This window comes from Scedosporium apiospermum, assembly GCF_000732125.1.
Source record: "Scedosporium apiospermum strain IHEM 14462 chromosome Unknown SEQ_SAPIO_0087, whole genome shotgun sequence".
Lineage (NCBI taxonomy): Eukaryota > Fungi > Ascomycota > Sordariomycetes > Microascales > Microascaceae > Scedosporium > Scedosporium apiospermum.
The window spans coordinates 78,656-101,704 of NW_015971788.1; the positions used below are offsets into that span (position 1 = coordinate 78,656).

The 23,049-nt window shown below is 51.6% G+C and overlaps 2 protein-coding genes and 2 pseudogenes across 2 annotated transcripts; 1 reads left to right on the plus strand and 3 right to left on the minus strand.

Annotated features, from left to right (window-relative positions):
• Positions 1-1,138: 1,138 nt before the first annotated feature.
• SAPIO_CDS2752 (Uncharacterized protein) lies at positions 1,139-3,621 on the minus strand (the record flags this gene model as incomplete). Its single annotated transcript, XM_016785695.1, has 3 exons — positions 1,139-2,684; positions 2,820-3,541; positions 3,601-3,621. The coding sequence occupies 3 exons, from the start codon at positions 3,619-3,621 to the stop codon at positions 1,139-1,141; spliced, it is 2,289 nt and encodes a 762-aa protein (XP_016644477.1).
• Positions 3,622-13,319: 9,698 nt separating this feature from the next.
• Positions 13,320-15,236, minus strand: SAPIO_CDS2753 (annotated as a pseudogene; the record flags this gene model as incomplete).
• A 1,544-nt stretch (positions 15,237-16,780) lies between these two features.
• Positions 16,781-17,446, minus strand: SAPIO_CDS2754 (annotated as a pseudogene; the record flags this gene model as incomplete).
• A 1,916-nt stretch (positions 17,447-19,362) lies between these two features.
• SAPIO_CDS2755 (uncharacterized protein) lies at positions 19,363-22,872 on the plus strand (the record flags this gene model as incomplete). Its single annotated transcript, XM_016785696.1, has 6 exons — positions 19,363-20,104; positions 20,561-21,175; positions 21,828-21,888; positions 21,957-22,122; positions 22,186-22,461; positions 22,531-22,872. 6 exons carry the CDS (start codon positions 19,363-19,365, stop codon positions 22,870-22,872), a joined length of 2,202 nt encoding a protein of 733 aa, XP_016644478.1.
• Between the last annotated feature and the right edge of the window lie 177 nt (positions 22,873-23,049).

The window sequence follows — 23,049 nt, forward strand, 5'->3', positions numbered from 1 at the left end:
CACATTCGTAAGACTATAATAGAGGTCTCTTCGCTCCACACACAAGACCATCTTAGGGAGATAGAAGAGGGTATCTCATTATATCATAAGCTCATACTGAAGCGGAAAACATAAAACAGATAAGGGAAACTAGCTACTCGTAAACCTCGCACTCCAGACGTCTTTCATCCTTCTCTTCCCATCGGTCTTGAGGCACGCTCTAAGTCCAGCAGGGGAGGAAGACCCCACAAAGGACGAGGAATAAAAGCAGATAAAGAAATAAGAAAGGAAAGTGGAAGAAGAAAGCAATAAGGAAATCCTAGCTCATCAGAAAAAAAAAAAAAAAGATCCCAACCCCGAAAGCCTCTCGGCTGACTGAGAGGCGTTTGTTCCGTTGCAAGTGTCCTGTTGAGCCTGATATACTCCAAACCAAAAAGAAAAGAGTGTCCCTAGTCCGAGTTTCCCATCCCATGAACCACATAAAACGTGACGCATAAAAACACAAAACGAATAGAGACTTAACTCCCAACGTAGACGAACGACACCAACAGTATCAGAAACGCTTGAGGCCGCCTGCGAAACAATGAAGCTCCACCTCTATTCCGCTCGGAGCTCATCGCATGCAAATTGCACGAAACACTAAGCAGCTAAGAAATAACGAGGCTCCGGAGAAAAAGCAAGCCCAGGATGAGTTCGACAGCGAGTCGAGTAAGAGCGAGAGAGAGTTGAGGGAAATATATGGGGTGTACCGTTCTCTGAAGAGAAACTCCGTTCTTGTGTAGGGTGTTGCTCATGAGAAGAAAAAAAAGAGGAAATAATGCAATGAAATCCCCCAGACTGCCCCCATATAAAAAGGAAAAAAAAAAAAAAAAAGAAAGAAAATGATGCCGTCCATTCCCCGTTCTCCTATGGGTATAACAATTGAGTGAGCGTTATATGATCATCTGAGCTTTGTAGCGATTGTGTTCTCATGAAACTCTAAACCAGAAACCCCGAAAGCTAGACAAAGAAAAGCCGAACGTAGCTTGGACTCGATTCGAGGAAAAGGAAAAACAAAAGGCACTCGGGCCAATCATTAAAGGAAATAAGGCGCTTCAATATCAAATTTCCAAAGGTTTGAGTTGAATTGTCAGAAATCATTCAGGCACTTCATGGCCGTTTAATAGGCGGCAGCAGTCTTGCCCTCGCTAGTCGCAACTGCAACCAGTGCTTCCAGTCTCCTGAGCGAGTCTGGGCTGGCCGGCCCGGATTGCTGGGGATTAGGTGGTGGTGGGGCCGGTTCGCGTGCTGGAAAACCCGAAAACGCGGCAATATTAGGGTGGACCATGCGGTCAACCCTCTGCTGTCGTGGGTCTACATGGTGCTCGGGATGCATCTGGGCTTCGCTATGGATGTTCATCGGGCCGTGGTACCAGCCATGCCGCTTCGACTCCCTAGGGGTGGTGATGGATGGTGCCGAGAGTGTGTGCTGGTGATACCCTCTGGGCGCTGTCTGAGGTGGCGGAGGCGGGGCAGCAGGTGCCGGCTCAACCTGGAATCTAACTGTGGGAGGGTTGGCTCTGACCTGCTCGGCCTGAGCCTGCACCGCACGCTCAGTCTCGTTCGCCCAAGATCCGGCGCTATCACGAGGAGGCGTGTTGTTCTTTGAAATGTCAAGGCGATGAAGTCCGCGGTGCAGCGCCATATCCCACTGGGTTTGATTCCTCCTTTCATCATCAATCGGGCGTTGCGGGCTCGACATGTCGGCGTCGACCATCATCGGCGATCCAGGCCTCCTCGGCGGCGTCACAGGATGCGCAACAGTATCAAACGACTCGATACCGGGCAGGCGAATGTTAGAATTGCGGTTTGGCGGAGTATCAGCGAGGGGAGCAGGTGGGTTGAGGTGGATGTTGTCAGAGTTCGCAACACTGTTCAGCGTACTTGTAGGGGCAGCGAAGTTACGAGAGTCTGGATGCCAGGTTCGCCTGCGCCACGCCTCATCAGTCGTTGAGACGGCAGTAGAGAAGGAATCCCTCCTGCTAGAAAAGCCTGACGACGGAGGGGTGACAAGATTATGTCCAACTGGAGAATAAGGCCCTTGGTTTGGATGGGTCATTCCAGCAGGCACCATTATCGGCCGACCAGGAACGGCACCGGGCTGAGCGTGGAATGGACTGACACCCGAAGGAACGCTAAGACGACGACCGCCAGGTATCCTGGTATCGGCGTACATACTCTGCGACCGGGAGTGCGATGACGTAGGAGAGGCCATCGTAGACCACCTGGGGCTACTTTGGTTCGTGGAAAAGGTTGCCGAAGTGGGTGTACTAAAATCGCCAGGAGAGGGGTGTCGGTAGGAAGTATAGGAGCTGTCACCGGTGCTGCCGTACGACTCCATGGATAACCTAGGCCTGTGATCGGCCATTACCCTATGGTCGGCCATTACAAGAGGTGGTGGCCTTCGCCGCAAGTCTTCTCCTCGAGCGCCGAATACGGATCCAACAGAACCAATGCTTGCGATGCTAGATGTCGACAGACTCTTCGAGTGACCACGAACCGGACCACCGACCGTGCCGGTGGTGGTTGCTCTTGCTCTGCCATTCGGTCGTACTCGGTCTGTGCGAATTTGTCGCTGGTACCTGGAGCCGGTGGCGGCTAATGAGTCGATGGGAATATCCTCGTTGATGTGCACGGTCTGGGCGTGTTGGCGGAGGTTGTCCAATCTTGAAAATCGTCGAGAGCAGTGGCACTGGAACGGGCGTTCGCCGGTGTGTTTCCTATAAACATGTTAGCGGAAAAAAAAAAAAAAAATAAGAGAAGGCTGGGCAAAAGGTAGTACGCCTCTGTTGGCGACGAACCTGATGTGTCGAGCGAGGTGTTCGCTTCTCGTGAAACTTAGGTTGCAGGGTGGGTAATCGGTGCAGTAGAATCGCTGAGACTTTTTCTTCTTGTTCGATCTCGAACCGTCGGCATTTACGCTATCCTCGTCGGAGCCAGGTTCTTCCTGGATGCTAGGTTCGGTGCCGCCCATGGTAGGGTCGGTCGGGCCAGCCGATGAGCCTTCCATCTCGATGTCTTCATTTTTCACCTGAGAATATCCATCTCTATCGTTCAGACTATTGCTGGATAGTGCCGAGTTTGGTACCTGGACAGCCTGTGGAAAGGGAGACGTGGGGAGGGGTTTTTGCGTGGAGAGAGAAGGGTTGAAGGATGCCCTAGTCGGGGTCGTGGCATCGTCGACATGCCGAGCCTGGTCGGTGAGCGACGCACCGGCTGAACGGGGCGTCGTGGGAGAGGTCATGTTGGTATTCGCATCGGCATTCGGTAATGGAGAGTTTACTGGACGAAATGCGCTCGACATGGTCGAGATTCCGGGGGAGTGGAAGATGGGTCGATGGAGAGCGGAAGCAAAGGAAGGGGGGAAAGGGGAAAAGGCGAGGTTACGCAGGTACGGCGGGATGCGGGAGGTAGATATGTTGGAGCGGGCCTGGTGAGGCTGAGGGGCGCACTTTGAAAGGGTGGCAGGGGGAGGGGTGGTCGGTGACTTGTGGATGCGGGGACGGGGGGGAGTGTGAGCGGGCTGTGGAGGGGGGCGTCGTTTGAGAATGATTAAAAGAGGGCAAGGACACCGAGCGGAACAGGAAGTAGTAACTGGATCATGGGCGGGCGGGTCTGCAGAATGGTGGAGAGGCGGAAGGGGCAATGGAGCTTGGGAAAATCGAGGGGTAAAATGGATGAGCAAGGGAGAGGGTTATAGAAGGCGATATAAAAGATGAGGAGGGAATGGAAACGGGATTAAAGAGCCAGAGTGGTTTCCGTCGCATCAAGTGTTAATTCGAGGATCAATCCATAGATCCATATGACACTTTGTTGGCATTAGTCTTGACACCTGCTCGTGGGCTGCCGGGCGATGCGCCAACTTGAAAGGCGGCCTTATTGAGAAATATAGCGTGCTGGGCCTCTTTTTGCGAGGGGAGGGGAGGGTTTGGGGCTGCTTTTTTGGGGACTCTCAATTCACAAAGGCAGGGCGATGATGACGAAGTCCGTTGCCACAAAGTGAGGAAGCCGCTGATGGCTTCAATGTTTCTTCCTTAGAGGCGGTAGCTTAATGATTAAATTCTTTGGTAACAGCAACAGAGGAACAGAGTAACTGTCGATGTCGTACTTGAGTATTCGATGTACTCTCCGTCGAGCAATACAAAGAATCAAATGACAAACTACCCTCTACTTAAAGGGCCAAAAAGATGTAACCATCAGGATTAAATTTGTCACCGGTGTTCCGGAGTCGTCGAACTAAAGTTTTTGGTGTGAAATAATGGCCGACAATCAGATGCTAGGGGACCTTTTCGGGATCGGGTCTGATGGGTTTGATAGTTTGCGACGATGTTTCTGTTGATGAGCGCTGACAGGAAAGACATTGGGGCCTGGCGAGTACCGATCAGAACAGATCTAGATTGCCTCGAATATGGATCGGGAATTGAGGGATTCGCTAGACTCTAGTTAAAAGGACGAACAACAAAGGGGGAAAAAAAAAAACGCCGTCATGTGTCGTGTATCAGGAGAGGATGAGAAAGTCGTCGAGTTCCTGACAAAGGTTACCCAGACCATGAACAAATCCACAAGGAGCCCCAAACCAGGGCCGGGTGGCTTGTGGTGGCGACTCCAGGGAAAGCTAGACTCGGGATAATGTAGAAGTCAGTACACAGGTAGTTGGCTGTACCTCGCCCATCTAGTACAGCAGATGGAAGGAATTCCTTCACAGATCAATGCAACACGACGCACAGTACCCGCTGACAATGGGCTTGGACCGCTTATACGATGATGCCCGTAGAGACCCACCTTTCATCGTTTAGAACCCCTTGCGTTGCCTGTTCCGCAGTCAATCAGAACCCAAGACCTGGGAGACGAGCACGGATATGGATGGACACCGATCAAGTACTTCGTGACATGATGTGAATGGTCCATCTGAAGGACGATGCGCAAGGGCTTTTCCACTGGAACCTCGACCTAAAAAATAAGAAAAAAATGACCTCAATGGATCTGTACCTCGTACATACACCATGGTCCGTACCTGGGAAATGGATCGGCTTCTTGCGACCACCCGCATCAAATCGAATGGAACATGCTAACCGCACTTGCTCTTTCCAGGACGATGTGGGTGGTACTCGGGTCTAGTGAGGACGAAAGCGAGATAGTGTCCTCTGGCTTAGGACTAGGCCCAGACCCCGCCAGCCAGCCAACCACCTTTCAACCATTCGGTCAGCTAGGGACTGCCTGGTTTTGTAGAATCATACGCATATGTGCTTTCCAGGCGAGGGGAGGAATACTGCACATGCACGAAGGCGACCATGCGGAAACTCTGCATCCTATTGTCATCTGAGGGAGCCTCGCAGCCAAGCCCGCTCCAAGAGTCATCAATATTGATCCTTCTGTAAACCGTTTCCCCGAGTTCGGGAGGCCGACATTATGGTTGAAGACGACAGAGAATTATTCGCTGTCGCCATTCCTTCTATAAACTTAATACGAATGGGATCGTTGGGACAATACAAGTACTGGAGAGGTGTTGAGGAAGGGTTTAAAACCTCCAAACATGGGCGTCAAGTACCTGATACTAAGATCAATCGCAGGTATATATTCACACATCCAAGGACCAGATACATGAAATAGATACATGAGGGGTCCTGTCTTGGAGAGAGGAAGACATATTGTATGCAGATGCACGCGGGTCTTGGAATGTGACATGACGGAACAATAAAGTAGGGGTGGAAAGTCACCTCAGTCAGGAAGGAGCATGGATATGTAAAAGCTGTCGTCGTGAAAATGAGTGGCATCCCGGATCCCGATGTCTCTGATGTCTCTCTTCTATCCCTTCTTTGATACCTGGTACATGCCTCAGCCTGCTACATGACCATACCCTCGCCCTGCTACCCATACCGTCTCCCATGAAATATTGATTCCACACCCAAATAGGAAGGGTCGGGATTTCTAAGAAAACTGGACGAAAAAAAGATGGCAAAATGGAAAAGTGGTATTCCCGAGGCGGAAAAAAGACATGTCCATCATGGTCAAGGGCAAGGAAATCAGGCGTCCCCGAACTATTGCGGCTTACATTTCAGTGCTGGTACTTGACTGGTAGCGTTTAAGGCTATCTGCGCCACGCCACATGCTAAAGTGTAAAGTGTTAATAAGGCGTTGTTGGAAGAGGGCTTTAGTCATGGGCCAGGGTGAAGTACGATTGTACTGGATGTCCGGCATTCGCATGTAGAATCTTTCTGGTCCTGTTGTCCCTGTGCCTTGCTTTGATGGCCGACCCCATGTTTGACGACGTAGGTAAGGTACGAGGGATGCAAGTTGTGAGTCAGCGTTGCAAGAAGTACCGAATTGGCATCGCTGTGACAAGGACTTGGAACGGAGGCGCCGGGCCAAGCAGAGTTTTTTCTTCCTTTTCAATGTTCCTTTCGGGTCCTCGAACGAGGTCACCCCGATCCTGGCATTTGTAATGCTAGGCAGGGGATGGAGAGGGGAAGCGGACAGAGTGACCAGGCACAAGGTACGAGGTACGGGCAGTTGGTACAGCGCACGCTAGCAGGAGGGCGTTCTTTGAAGAGGGCCTGGCCATATCGAGATGCCAGATTCTGACAGCTTATTGGAAGTCGAGGTAGGATGGCGGGAAGCCTTTTTTCGCACCCTACCCCTCCCTCACCGCCTTCACCGCGGTGACGTCCCAAGACCTGCAGTATTATGTCTCTGACTCCTACTAATATCGAACTAACAAGTACGAAGCATCTAACGTGGGAGAATTCATATGTTCCGTAGTATTATATAATGGTCGTAGTGTGGACGGTGATTTGATTATGGTGGTTGTGGACGCCGGGGTTCTCGAGGGGGAGGCAGGTGGCTGGCCTGGCGCAGGAAACGTCAAATCCGTACTACTACGTAGATTACTACTCTACAGGAAGGAACATCAATTTATTACTTCGTACACCACATGCTCCGTCTCTTGGTGGAGACGGTGGGGTGGAAGGATTTTGGGGGAAACCAACATTGAAAGAAACAGACCCAGCAAAGCAGCAACAAGTGATAGCGTGAGTGTGCAAGGGTGGGAGATGGAGGGGGAGAGGGGTGGAGGAGGGGTGGCGATGACGTTTGTCGAGCGATCAGTGGACAAAGCGTCGCCCACTCAAGTCGCCACCCAGTGAAGTACCAGACTAAACAACCTGCGCCAAACTAAGCACACACCACCGCCAAGAGCAACAACCAAGAAACATACCTTCCCAGACCAAAAACCAGGCATGAAAAAAAGAGGAAAGAGGCGGCCAGGCCAGGAACCTCCAGGAGCAGGAGCAAGGAGCCGAAGGATGGAAGGCTCGGATGCGCTGGACCGGGCGAGCCACTAACAAATTTTGTCTTCCTCGAGAGCGCCGCGGCCCAACCTTTTTTGTTGCTCTTTTTCTCTTCGCCGCAAAAAGCATAATCCCGCGATCGGCCCTGATCAGAACTTCGAGCTCGTCAGGCCACTAGCGCCAGGTTCGCAGCTACCGTCATGACCGCAAATTTCGAGGGATCATGCCTTTTGCGAGGGAAGCTGGGCGCTGCCGCTGCCCCGCTCTGCGCCCCAGAGCCACAAATCCACCGAGCAGACTGAGAGAGAATAACCAGGGGGTTGGAGATGTTGCGAACCTCGAGCCCTGGCAACGCAGGCGGCTCCGCTCGAGTACGACGTTATTAAAGCCGCCAATCCCCTGGCCACCTCATTCACAACAAGATATTGGACCCCTCAAGAACCCCCATCCTGGTCATGGCTTTCCACTGCTCCACGCATGCTTTTTTGGTCCCCTACTCGGCGTCTCTTCTTCTTTTTTTCTTCGTTTTCTTTTGTCGTCCGAGTTATCGGGAGTTGCACCTTATGTTGTGGGCTGGGAAAAGACTCGGTCGTCTCATGCGCACTTGTTTCAAAGCTCACTGCGGCTTAATAGTCTGCTTGGCTCATATGTCGCTAACCTTGGTTCCTTGAGTTGTCTAATCCTCTCGTCATCTGCCGTACAGGAAAATAGTCCATGCAAACCTTAAGACGTCCTTTCATGGTTTTTCGGTGATGTCCAGGAGGCGATCAGGCGTCGCATGTTCATGTTGGGGGATTGTCTCTGGTCCCTCTTCTGACAAGACACCAACCATCTCTGAAAGTTCAGGCGGTTCCTAGTGTCAGCACTGCCGTTGTCTTGGGGTCAAGTGTGCTTACTCACCTCTCACCACGTCCAGTATCCCAGCCAGCCCAGCCCGACGCAGGTGAAGGGGAAGATCCTGCCCATGCTTCTGCGTGGGACCAGGCCACCAACGAGAGACCTTTTTAGCGTCAAGTGCCTGCAGATGGGAAACGCACTAATCCGCACTATCAAGAATACGTCCACAAAAACGCTGGTTCCAATGATAGACCTTCGAAGTCACCTCCACGGACTCAGCATGGCAATCCGTGATCAAAGACCACAGCAACAGTAAAAGGCCATGTGATAACGAGAGTCTACTCCCTGGAAACAGTCATGGCAACGAAGACTAAATCAAAATTCTCCGGAATCAGGGTACCTTCATTCACGTTTGGAGATTACTTGACGCAATCCGAGGAGAGCTTGTTTACGAGCCTTGGTCGAGCATCATGCAGCACTTTCGTCCAGCACCTTCATTCAGCACACTACATTGATGTTAGACGGTAAGACGCGGTGGCTGGGAGCTCGGTTCACCCTTGCATCGGGAGCCATTTTTCTGATTTCAGGGCTGAAGTAGTCTCGTTTCGGACGGCAGAGGGCCCATAGAGTACTGTAGCCTGTTTTGAGGCTCCGCGATGAGATTCGTTTGCGAATCCATCACATTTCTCTGCCTGGTCCAGTCCGCAATGCGTAACAGCCACTTCCACCAGCCATCGCCAATGATGTCTGGTGGTGTTGTTGCACTGTAACCATCGGAACGCTCGGACTTATAACCTCCAAAATAATAGCCCACTCCCTTGTTCTTCCTCCTGGTCTATAACACCCCGCATGGTCGATAGTCGGTGAACACTCAGCTGCGATTGAGGCCTGTGCTCGGTGCAGACGTCACCTGAACTCTAAATGGGCCTGATCTGGCTATCGATAAAAGTAAAGTGCGTGCGTTGGTCAGGTCCTGCCATGCGTATCCCTACCCAGCATCGCAAGCCCCAGGGCGAATGGTCGCGATGCTCGACAGAAGCCGCATCTCCCTCGGGAAAAATCGTATTAAATAAATACCGCCAAACTAACGACGATCCCGTCCAAGGGGAGTCGCGGCACTAGACCTTGGGATCAGCATGTCACACCCGTACATCGTTGAATGCGACAACGATGATATGCGACCCTAAAAAAAGGATTGATCTTCCCCATCACCCTCGCCTACTTCGTTGCATTTGGGTTCTCTTTATGCGCTGATGTGTACTTCGTAGCCGGGTCCTCTCACACCCGCCTCCTCTTCCACCCCATAAGCTGTCTTGGCAGCCATGCAATGTGTAACCCCATCTCAGTCAAAAATGATGCTGGATCCAACCTCTCAGGGTTCCCCCTTCGCAACAGCAACAGCGTTGCAGTGGGCGTGCGATGTTCCCAGACGGAAAGTTCCATCCCTAGACAGGATCAAGACACGACCAGCTGACCCTTTTTCTGCGACTGGACAACCTGGCGCAGAGTGACAACTTGGTCATTTATTTCGTGGACAAAAGGGGGGAAAAAAAAATTCTCAATTTAAGTCCTGCCACATTTACCTGTGTATACGAGCGACGTTTCACACTCCACTTCGCCGCCCTGGCACGAAGACCACGGGACCCAACCCTCCATTGCATCGGATATAAAGCGTCATTAAGTCACAGTGTTTATCTGTATTCATCCTTTACAAATAGATCTTGAGGCGGATCCGAACAGGGTTCGCCCGCCTCGTCGATAGTTTTGTAGACAAATTGCTCTACTTCGTAGATTCGCCCAAAGTAAGCCATGCTTGTGATATTTGATCATGACAAGCAGTCCATGTCCTGGCAGAAATATGAGATCTCAGGGTTAAATTGACTCACCCTCGCCGCCCGTCAGACTGATCCTGGTGTGTTGTAAGTGTCTTTCATCCCCTGTATTTATCCTCAAAGAACCACCTCACCGTGTGCGAATGGGGATGGTCCCCACACTCTCGGTTGAAACTTGACGTCAAGGAGTCCTGGCTCCTGGTGCTCCTGGTACCTGACCTATGCTCCGTTCCTCTTATCAAGGGGACCTGATAAATCTGGAAGTGCGCCATGTAACCCACATCGCTTGGGAGGGTGGGGAAGAAAACATCACCTGCTTCTCTCTTTCTCATCCCTCCGGCAGCGACTCGGGGATTCATCATTATGGCATCATCGGTCTGATCGTGAGGAAGGATTCTAGTTTGGAGAGTTTGGTTCCTTCATTCAAACATTTGATTTTTTTTTTTTTTTTTTTTTTTTTTTTTTTTGTTCTTTTTTCTCTTAGTTTTCTCTTCTTCCTTTCTTCGCGACGGGACGAGATTATTCATTTGCAAATATCCGCTGAGATTTTATGTCTCTGCTTGTTTTGTTTTGCTTTTTCCTTCTTCTTTCAGGAATTAACCACGCACGCCCCGCTCCACGACAACGGGGTTGGTCATTGTTTGCAAATACCACGAAGCATCCCTCACGTCTCTTATCCCCGGCCGGACTGAGTGGTACGACGCATATCAACCTGTATTTACTCCGTATTGTTCCTTGTTGAGGGCGCGCGTCGGATAGACAAGAGTCGCGCTCGTTTCTGGGCTGCGGGCTTTTACTTTGCGACTGGCATTTCATCCGTATCCCGGAGAGTGGGAATCCCGTCAGGTGCTGTTGTTTTATTCCTCCTCCGTTCCCGCTCGTGAACATTTTCAATATCGAAGCGTTCTGGGTCGCCGGGTCTTGAGTTTCACGTTTATAAGCGACCGATCCAACGGAAGGAATCTTGCGGTTCCCCGTAGAGCGAAATATCAAATCCTAGAATGTAAGCAGGACAAGGGCACAGAAGTAAGCAGCAACATCGCCATCCATACGGCGGACCGGGTGCCAAAAGAAGAAAAACAGCGGAATGAATGCGGGGGACATGTTTCGTCACCTGCGGTGATGCATGGTCGTCGTCAAGCTGCTCCTCCCATCTCAGTCCGTTTCTATATCTGTCCGCAGCGGCCCAGCATTGGATGCATGCAAAAGCTCAGGCACACCCCGGTCCTGGGCGTTTACGAGATCACCCCCAAGCGAGAGAGTGACCCTCCATTCCACTCTTGATTTTCCCCGTCCCTGGAAGATCTGCTCCGAATGTTCAACTGGGTTTTTCTCCCTCGCATGTCACGGACCATGTACGACCCTTAGAACGTGTTCCACCAGGAGCGGGCAGAAGGATCAGACCTGGGGATGATCCGAACGAGTAATGCCGCTCGAGTCAGAGCGAAATGGGATAATAGCAGGCAGGTTCTATAGGGGAACAAAAGACAAAATACGATCCCCCGTCAGTGGGCTGGTCATGAACGTAAGTCTTCCACCCTAGCACGACGGCATTCAGCGCCGTACCCGGCTTCTCGGCCTCGTATGAGGCTTCGTACCCTCCTCGCCTCAAGTTGAGCAAGTTTGGCTGAATAACGACACCACATTCGGTAACAGGAGTGGGTCAATGTATGGGGCTTGATTTCTGTTAAATAGGACTCCATACAATAACACAGACAACATCCTGGTATAGGAATTGCCATTTTGAGGTACAACCCTCCGCCTTCCTCTTATCCACGGATGTGCCTGCCCCGGGTCCTCTCGTGCCACCCGATTAGGAAAGTGCGTCTCGACATTGATTCTTTCAAATTCGGCCATCTTAATTGAGACGGAAAGGTTCGTCTGGTCAAGTTGGGCAGTCATCCATTGTCGGGTACAACAAACATCTTTCCCAAGCTCTGGGTGTGAGGAAGGTGCAGGGCACCACAGTGGGATAAGAAAATAGGTTGAACATTTTGAAGTTTGTGCTAGCTTCATGGATCAGGAAGTACTGATATTCTCAAAGCCCGCATCTGCTTTTGGTGATATTTTCTCCAATACATAAAGGGTACCTTTCTAATCTCATTGCTTCGTGTCCAGCTTACCATCGCCATCATCACTACTAGTATCACTAGACAATCGACTACCGTCGCAAGTTTTCCTTGGCAATGATTTTATATATAATTCTGTTATTAGCTGGAACAGTTCCTGTCTTTTACGCCTCCCGCATTGCCATTATGATATATCTATTCTTCTCTCCGTCCTCTTCCCCCTCCATATACCACACTTGAGTAACAATGCGCCTAACCTTCGACGTCCTGCCTATTCACAAGCGGTTTTTTGCTGTGAAGACCGGGTTTGAGCCCTGAAAGGAACCTGGGGAGACCCCTCGAAACTTCGAGAAGAGGTTTCTCGGTATATCAAGCCTCTTTCAGAGGAGTGGAGAAGGCTTGAGCATGAACACGAGGCCCTGATCGAGGTTGTGGTGAGTTCCGTTGTTTTCCCCTACGCGCCCTGTTCTTTCATATCTCTCTTTCTACTTACTTAGCTTCCAGAAGATTGGGACTGACATTTCCGACTCTAAATAGGTCGACAAGGACTTCTTCCGGGCGGTTCTCCAATCTCCTTAAGATCGCAACCCGGATCGGAGATCTTCATAGGTTTCAAGATAGGCTCCCCAAGCTTGTGGGCTTCCACCCCAGGGAGAAAAAGCTCCGCTTCCACCAACCGAAACCAGAGCTCCTCATACCGTTCAAAGATCTCTGTGGGGCGTGCGCCAGCCTAGCAGCCCTTCATGAGATGGGAATATATGCACGCGAACTGGTATTTGCTATCTATCGAAGGGCTATCATATATAAAGTGAACAGGAGCCAGATTTCCTTCTTTCACAATGAGGGGAGGTGGGTACTCCTGGGGAATAGGACTCCTCCGAGCTGTGTACTTACTTCAACCAGGAAACTTGTTGGGAATGTCGGGTTAGACAGAAGGCCGAGCTTGAGGAAATTGATCGTACTTTTTTTCCCCCCGATCAGGATTCTGAAGGCTCTCCATAAACAGAATAACTTAGATGGGGTGGTGGGCGAGGTATAAAAAAACCTTGCTCCTTGCCCCCTGTTATCAGCCTCATTGCGTTCTGGATTTCGTATAGATCAGTATCGGTAAAGGCGAATACACGAAGGCCGGAGAGAATAGAAGCCATTATATTAACCAAAAGAATAACCTGTATGTTTCGGGTGTGTCTTCCTTCCCTTTACGCGAAGCGTCTTTGTGACTTCACTTTTTATCCTCGTGAACTACACCAGGACATATTTGGCGATTCAATCTGGGCTCAGTTCAGACTCGTTGCCAGAAATGACAGTTCCTCTGCTGTAACAGGAATGACAGTGCCATGTCTCGGACTCTTGGGTAAACTCCAGCCGCTGGACAGCTTCCACTCCCCGCTCGCAATATCTGTCGTCTCAAGCGGCACATACCCTCTGCCTCCGTACTCATCAACAAACAGGTAATACTTGCCGCCGCCGTTAACGTCTCCAGGATTCGCCTTGAAGATCGAAGGGCCTTCCACGGCCGAAGTCCCCGCGTTGCGGCCGATACATGTGGCCAGGATTGTCCAATCTGACATCGGGCCCCTCAAAGAGGTTGATCGCTCCTGAATAATATCCGTACACCCCGTGGCTCGAGCCCCTTCATCCTTGGTACAGCGGTAATAGACTCCGCTGGACTCGTCTCGAGTGACCGTGGTATCGATTCGTGACGTACCTGCATCCTGCCATACCTGCGGCGGTGAGAAGTTGACAAAGTCCCGAGTGGTCACGTAAAGCATGCGATGGTACGTTGAACCTGTGTGCCTGGCGTCATTTTCAGCATAGAGCGAAGACGCCCAGAAGACGACGTACGCTCCGATTTCGTCATCGTAGAACGCTTCTGGGGCCCAAGTGTTGCCCGCCGTGGGCGGGGAGACGAGGACGTGTCGCTGGGGTGACCAGTTGACGAGGTCGTGGGATTCCCAGATTTCGAGATGGCGACTGCCTACACGGACAGCGTCGCCCCACGAAGTTCCCGAGCCGATGGAGAGATCCGTTGCGATGAGGTAGAAAGTGTCGCCTTCCGGGGAACGAATCATGAATGGGTCCCGAAGTCCTGTGGTGCCCTTCGTGGAGCTTAGGACGGGTTGTCCTCCGTGAAGTTCGCGCCATCGGAGAGCATTGTTGCCGTCGCTGGCGGCAAAATATATGCGCTCGCCGTCACGGGAGTTTCCGGTGAAGTAGGAGAAGGCGTAGCCCTCGAAGGGAGGGACGTAGACGGCCTTGCGTACCTTGGCTGTGAAATCACGAGTGGCGCCTTCGAGGGTGGCAGTTAGGGTGACTTCGACGTCGGAATCCTGGCGATTGACGACGCCATCCGGGGAAATCACGGATGGGTCGCTGCTATTCCAGGTGATCTGAAAACCGTCTAATTCCTCGGGAAGGAAGATGTTGCCGCGGACATCGTCTACGTTGGTGACAGTGAGAGATGCGAGAGCATCATCCAGTCGACTGGTCTCGTTGGGCTGGAGCTGCGCGATCTCAGATTCCGTCAAGGCCCTACTGTAGATTCTAAAGTCACGGATGGAGCCAGCCAGGAGATTGTCGGCAGTGTATTGCGATCGGCCGATGTAGTTGTTTGCAGTTGATCCTCCGCCAATTGTGCCTGGTGCCACGATCTGCTTATTATTCGCAAGTCCTGCTACCCGTTCCCCGTCCAGATAGAGGGTAGCGGACCCAGCGGTGCTATCAATCGAGTAGGTGATTGTCTTCCACATGTCGCGTGGAAGGTCCAAGTTTGTTCGTGATTCGGCCTCGAGCTCCCAGTTCCCTGAGGAGATAGCTGCGCGGAAGGGATTCCCCGTCGCGAAGACGTATCCGTCGCCAATGTCATTTCTCGTCACACCCAGACCGAAGATGAAGTACTTTCCGGATTGCTCACCCCTGATTAGGACCTGAGTACTAACTGTCATGGCTGTCAAGTTTCGCATAATGTCGCTGGGAAGAACAAGGTAATCGTCGACTCCGTCGAGGAGAAGTCCGCCTGCGCCTGTGAGCTGGGGCGAGCCGATAAGTTTGCCATCATTTCCGCTTCCACTTGCATCTCGGATGACTGCGGTCGCACTCGAAGCTCCAGTCAACGGGTAGTGAAGAATAAGGCCGTCCTGAGCTCTAGCCATGGCCGTTGTTAGGGCAAATCCAAGGAGGTGGAGGGCCCTCATCTTGTAGGCTGGTTTGTGATGTCTAGTACTCTCCAGCAACCCCTCTATCGCCACAGAAGAGCGGAATACCTGACTTATTAGTCCGGGCCCTGTGATCCTGTGCACTCACACAGACTTCAACTTGATCTCCGATCAGCGTTGCATTCCCGTGGGCGCTGAGGGGGTGGATTGGTGCGCATACGCAGAAGCTCACATGCAACTTCACGAACGAACAGCGTAAGAGAAAAGAGGAAGAAGGGGGTAGGCTCCTCAGGTACTGGATAATTTCATCCAATCTCGCTCCTAGATTGCTCTCTTCCGTCTGCGTTCCCGTTCCCGTATATTTTCCTTGAGGTCATTTATCCGCTCCAGTCCAAGGCCGAGTTGGGCAGATACCCCAGGTTTTGGTACTAAGGTCAGCCATGGGGGAGATACCACTGAAAACCGTCGTATAGAATGACCGTGTAGGATACATTATCGAACATGCTTCTTGAATATGTGGATTGAGTAGAGCATAAAAAGAGTTGGCGAGAGTGGTGTTCGCGTTGGCTTTTTGCGTCTGCCTTGGGGGCCTGTCATCTTTCCCAATTGGAAGTTGGATTTGGCTGGATGATATCGTCGCCCAGCGGGGCGCTTTTCCATGTCGAAGCGGTTGTTAACTGATCCAGATAATCGTCTTTTAACAATCTAGATCAACGTGGGTCACTTGTAGTCGCAGTAGGATGCTGCGAGTAACTACCCACAAGTCGGAAAGCAGACGAGGATTGGACACCGTTCCCGGGAGCTACTCCGTACATTTCGTAATCCTGGGGGTTGGCCTGACTTTGAGATTTATTGTATCAGACATGGGCTCCTGATGCATAGAAATTTGTGAAGGATGCATGTGGCGCCATGTCGAACTCGAGATCGTTCGCAGAACCACCAAACGTGTGAAAACTAAAAGGGTAAGAAAAGCCACATACATATCAGTGGCGACGTGGATGCTTGCTTCTGGTTGATGCCGGAAAGGAGAACAGACCACAATAGCAGTCGGTAGAGTAGGAAACTGGTCAGCGTTAGCAACTTAGCATGAACGTACCAAGTTCCATGGCAGGCCTGATATGGGTTGGGCTCACCCCAGTTGTCGCCCTCTCTCTCCATCGTCCCTAAGATACTGGCTGAAATTGGTTTCATGGCTGCCCGAGAAATCCCGTAACGAACAAACTTCCGAGTTCTCGACGTTGCCGGATTCTTCGAGTAGGTGGCGAACTGTGAGGAAGGACGTCTTGCCATGGAGCTCGCGTTCCGATAAGATTCAAGCACAAGACAAGAATAACAGCTGATGGAGAGGATCATATTTTGCTATTACATATTATAGTGGTCATAAAGATATTCGTACATCTGAAAAATCCAAGACATGGGTATCATTATCATCCAGTAACCGTCCAGTCCTCTATCATGACCCTCTTTATGCAAATTCAGTTCTCCGGACGACCATAACCAACATGGAACAAGTTCGTCCGGGTTGTAGAAAAGGCCGAGATGAGAAAGCATCAGCAGCGATAACGTCGCCCGTCTCATGCCTCTCAAGAATACCACCAATTTTCGTCGCCCTTATGGAATCTCGAATCCATCGAGTTTTTCCTCGAGCGGCCTGTCCTTACGAGGCCAATCTTCTCGAAGGCCTTGGACATGCCCGGGTAGCTGGCACAGAAAAGTACCAGGAAATCGTCCGTGGCATGGGAAACCTGGCTCCGGGTGACCGTCATGCGTTCCCTCGCGAGCCAGTCGACGAGGAATCTTATGTCCTTGGCGTGGTTGATCTTCTTGTAGCCGTGGGTGGACATTCGGTCCACCCAGGAGGCAATCTTGAAGTTTAGGAGATGAGCCGGATGGAGGATGGGGTATCCGTTGACGGTGATGGTCTCGGGGACCCCTCCGGTAGAGGTAAAGTTTTGGGCGATGTCGTGCGGCTCGAGCACATCGAGGTTGTAGTTGCGGTGGAGCGAGGCGTGGAACCACGCGCGTCTCCGACCTGTCTGTGTCGTCTCGGTGCCGAAATGGCCAGTGGCTGCTAATAACGTGGCGGCTTCGGCGGCCTTGCCATCGGGGACGACGATGTCGAGGTCTTTCGTCGGCCGTGGGGACCCGAGGACGATGCATGCTACGCCACCGATGACTGCATAGGGTATCGTGTCGCCTAGAGCTTTCTGGATTGCTTCGAGTGCCGCCCACATGTCAGTTCGGGGCATGTCGAGATGACATATTGATTCTGGTCGACGCGCTGCCACCACAGGCCGAGCGGGCTTTGGTGTTGGTATGAGGTTGTTGGTCGACGACTGTTTGGATGTGGCTGCTGAGGTTGCCGGTGTGGTTGCTATCGGAGTCCGATGCCTGATCTTTGTGTCGTGCACATCCACTGGGAGGTGGACAGGCCTTGGCCCTTCGACGAAGGACGAACCTTCGCCGTTCAGGATATCATGTTTGCGGTGGAAGAAAAAGCACATTTACGTGATGTGTGATGTTTGATGCATATGCTCGACTGTTCAAGTCCATGACGAAATCGTGGGAGCAAAGGCCAGGGCGATGCTCAGCGCGTCAGGGAGTCCGATCTATATATGTGGAAAATCCAAGAAAAATCCTGTGGGCCGAAATTACCGCCATGATGCCGCGTGTTAAAAAAGCTATTAACGTGCTTGGCAGTGACTTGGGCTGAGCTCGAGCTTCTCGCGTGACGGGATTCCATCCCTGGCTACGGGGCATGCGCGCAAAAGTTGCAGAACACGTAGGGGGCGACGAATGGGCTTCCAGAGAATACAACTTGCTAACATTTACTGGGGCGACTGCCTCAGGGACGGCGGCGACTAGCGTTCGAGTTCGGAAGGCCTGAGCCGTTTCAGTGGCTTCATTGGGCGAAAAGGGAGTTCAAGTTTGGATCCAGTGACCAGTGTACTTTGTACCTTTAAGGAGGGGGATCAACGCAGGTGAGCTCAGGCAATTTTCCCAGCCTGGAAATGTACCTGTTACGGGTTGAAGCGGATCTCGTATGGCGCAGGGTACGCAACTTATGCTGATTTGTACCAGATTTATGCCAAATGGGGCGATTCTAAGTCCGATGGGGCGGGACTGGCGGGGAAGGAGCGGGGCAGTGCAAGCACAAGGACTTGAGGTTTTTTCTGTGCGGCGATTTCCGCATGGATAAACAGCCCCTTCCGACTCGACTAGAGTATTACGAAGTAGTTTATCTTCGTATTTCGACAATGCGCAGTTCTGAGGTCATCAGCCAAATAAACTACCGGGCTACGTCGAAAACGGCTCTTTCCGGCCATTTGGAGCGCTCAGTCTGGGGATTGCCGGGCGCTAAGACGAGGTCGACCGAAAACCGCAATTGAATCGTGAGAGCACTTGACTTAGGCTTCGGCTACCTCCACTTCCTCTGCTCGCTTGGTATGTCGGAAATGTACTTTTAATCACATGTCACTGTACCTCAGTGGCATCTGATCTGACACCACCGGCACTTTCCTTCCTCATTACTTCATCGTGGTGCAGGTTCCTGTACCCGACAGACTCTGACCAAGGCACATGACGTCGCTGACTTCCGCTTCAGAACGCGTCTTTTTTTTTTTTTTTTTTTTTTTTTTTTTTTTCCTTAGCTCAGCTTGCAGGGCGACAACTACCAGATTCGCGTAGCTTCGTGCTGGGACAATAGCTCCTGGTGGCATTGATATTCATCTCTCCACAGGATATCTCCGACTTCCCCTCTGCTTGAAGGGCTTGTTGGTGAGACAGTTCAGGCGGATGAGTGGGCCTTCTTGACTGGAATGAACTAGATCTGGCCTGGCGCATTGGTGAGCGCTTGGCAGTGCCCTCTTTACGTATTGGAAATCTCTACCGCCCGACCATCCTGAACGATTTTGACACCTGGCTGTCGCCAGCAAGAGCACTCCTTGACGACGGCTTGGACCTATCGATTCTCATTACAACGCCACGCGCACTGCACCATCTCGACGCCGAGGGCTGCCAAGAACGGTCTAAATTCTGAAAATTCCGTTTTTGTATATGAGAGATCAACATCGCCTGGCTCTCCAGCACTGCTCCCTACTCAGGACAGAAGTAGATACTTATCACCTCTGCACGGTTCCTCCTCGCTAATCTCCTAATCTTCACCATGGCGCCGGTAGCTTTCCAGATTATGTCCGATCTGCATCTCGAGACACATCCTACCTACGACTACGAAATCAAATTATCCGCGCCGTATCTCGCTCTCCTTGGTGATATCGGCCATGTAGGCGACGAAGGCCTCTACAAGTTCTTTGAGAAGCTGTTGAAGCGTTACTGGGTCGTCTTCTTTCTTCTGGGCAACCACGAGCCTACATATCAGACCTGGCAGATTGCCAAGGACCGCATCCGCGCCTTCGAGCGGAGGCTACAACATCTGCACTCCAACTCGACGATTGGAAAGTTTGTCTTTCTTGATCAGACCAGATATGATGTCACCGATACTTTGACGGTGCTTGGCTGCACCCTTTTTACGAATGTGCCGCCCGAGCAGGCAACAGATATTCGCGACAGAATGGTGGACTTCAAGGGCATTCGGGAATGGACTGTCAATGACCATAACGCCGCGCATCAATCGGACGTCGAGTGGCTCAATAGCCAGGTTGCCTCCATCTCCGCAGCGGAGCCGCACCGGGAAATTGTGGTCTTTACACATCACTGTCCTACCAAAGATGAGAGGGCGCTTGACCCGAGGCACGTCGACAGTCCTGTATCATCTGGGTTTGTTTGCGACATGCGGGGAGAGCCGTGCTGGCAGAACAAGTCGGTTGTCTGTTGGGGTTTTGGACATACGCACTACACCTGCGATTTCATCGACGAGCATGGGACGAGAGTTGTGGCTAATCAGAAAGGTTATTACACGGCGCAAGAAAAAGGGTTTTCAATGAGGAAAATCTTCATGGTGGGTCGGGACTGAACGATTTCCGATACGGACTTTGCAGTTCCATCAATCATCAATCACCAACGAGGATTGGTCCTTGACTTTACAAGGCGAGCCAGGCCTTTATGCGTCCAGTCGAGGATTTCACACGACCATGAGTCGCCATCACCCGTCGCCCGCATTGGCTGCCACACATCCACGACGGGATCGACGTTAAGGACGCGGAACAGTTTCGAAAGCTCCGAAGAAGCCACTCACTCCCCCACGTAGCGATTGATATAAATCGAGACAGAACCCCGCAGACACCGTTGAAGCTTTTTACTAAGCGATTAACACCGCCTCGATTGCGCCTTGCGTCAGTGAACGTCATACCTCCTTTTCTTCATTGATGCGTATTTGTAGACGGTCGAATCCGTTAATTTCATAGCCATGCCCGTATACTGCATCACTGGAACGAACCGCGGTCTTGGCCTTGAGTTCGTCCGCCAGCTCGCTGCGTCAGCCGACAATACCATCCTCGCCGCCACCCGCTCCCTCGAATCCGACCTCACAGACCTCAAGGCCATCACCGGCCCAGCCAAGATTCACATCCTCCAATGCGATACTTCTGATGTCGAATCGATCCGCAGCTTTGCCTTCAAAGCCAAATCCATCCTTGACGCCTCTGGCCTCAAGATTGACGTCCTCCTTAATAACGCCGGCATCAATAAGAAGTCGCACCAGACCAGTCTTGACTTCGACCCCGAGTCCCTCCTCGAGCAGATACAAGTCAACGTCATCGGCCCCGCCAAGGTAGTCGAGTTCCTCAACGCAGGTTCTTTGCTCTCACCGAACGTCCGCATTGTCAATTTTACGTCCGGGCTAGGGTCCATGACGGAGAGCCTCGGCGCCCCGGGAAACACAGCGAGGAAGTGCTGCACGTACAGTATCTCCAAGGCAGGGCTCAATATGTTGGCTGTGCACCAATCTGGGGATCTGAGGGAGAAGGCCGGATTACACGGGGCTGTGGTGATTCTCATGGATCCGGGCTGGGTCAAAACGCGTATGGGTGGTCCGGGGGCGATCCTAGAGCCGCATGAGAGCATTTCTGGGATTTTGAAAGTGATAGATGGCTTGACTGATGGAGACAATGGGACGTTTTACAGCCATAGCGGGAAGCAGAAGCCATGGTAGGGAGGTTTGTGGCGGACGGTTTGCAAGGCCTGTTCCTGAGGCAACGAGAGATGGATGTCTCTAGAATTTAGAGTAGATGAAAAACTGCTTAGTTCTACTGAATTTGCGGATCCTGTCCTATGCTTCACCTACTATTTATATCTCGGCGTGTCCGTTGCCAGTCGACGGCCGGAACAGGCCTAAGCCTCCGGCTTTTGAGTCTATTCGAAGTGTGTCCTATCTCCATATAATAGAGTGGTGTACTCTGAAGCGGAAAACATACAGTCTATGGGACGGGCTCAGGATGGCGTAGCGAAAATGGACGCGTAAGTGTGCTTCTCTTCGGCGAGTTTCCTTGCTCCTTTTTTTAGGGCGTGGAATGAAGGGTGGTGGGGCCGTATCGAGTCACCGGACCGCACTCCATAATAAAATCCCGTCTTGGGATGGCATCTGAGCAGAAGAGAAACTCTAAAATCCCGCTCATGGACGTAACTCGTTTCTCAAGTCACTCATAAAAATACCAATCGATCGCATGTCTACAGATCCCACGATGTCGGCCCCGAAGTTTGAGATTGGCCGTCTAATTTCCCATTTCACAAACAGGTCAGGAGCCTGAATCCCCACCTCATGTGGGACTAAATGTTATGATGGGATTCTGACGAGCTGAATAGGCCGCTTGAGGATCAAGCTTCTGGTTGGGCGGAACTATGGGATACTGATCAATCTGACCTCTGGGATCGAGGAAGGCCGTCGGCGCCGCTCATTGAGCTCGTCGAGTCACATCCAGAAGTCCTTCCCAAACCTACCGCCGGACGCCGACTAAAGGCCTTGGTTCCAGTGGGTTAATCTTGCTGCCCTTGATTGAATTCAAAATATGGCGTTACTGATGGTGGCATATAGGGCTGCGGAAAGGGGTACGATGTTGTGATGCTGGCACTGCACGCCTTTGATACCTACGGGTTGGAAGTTTCCAGCGCCGCTATCAAGACTGCAGAGGCCTACGCGGCTCACGAGCTTGGTGAACCAAGGCCTATTAACTATGGTAATAAAGATGATCCCGCTGTAAGTGAGCTTGGCCTCGTCAAGTTTATCGAGGGAGACTTCTTTTCGAGGGACTGGGAGAAGGATATAAATTTTCAGGATGCTGGGGGATTCGATCTCATCTACGACTACACGGTAAGTGCATTCGAGAGAATGTAACTGAGGCCGTAGGCTTAATGTGTGCTGATACCCAGGGAGTAATAGTTCTTGTGTGCTCTGCCGCCCGAGATGCGTCAAGGTTGGGCGCGGAGAATGAGCGAGCTGCTTGCCCCTGGCGGCATTCTCGTCTGCCTGGAATTTCCCCTCCACAAGGATATGAAGTATCCTGGCCCTCCTTGGCCGTTGCAAGGAGTATATTGGGACCTTCTCGCCGAAGGGGGAACTGGGGTTGTACGTGAACTCGTGGACGAGAGTAGTGGTGGGAATGGGGCTTTTGAGAGGATTTTAAGATATAAGCCGAAGGAATCGTATCCTCAGGGGCAGGGGAAGGATATGGTTGGTGTCTGGAGTCTCAAGCAAGGTGAGGTTAAGAGTTCAAACTTGTAGTTCCTTTACCTTGAGTTCCTTTACCTTGAGCGTCATAGGAGTCCGAGGCAAGGATAAATGCCATGGCTATGGGATTTATTATTATACTTCCAAAGTTTTAGAACATAGGGTGCCCAACCTCAGCTTTATACCGACTTAGTGGATGCAAGTTTGTGACGGCATATCTGGCTAACCATA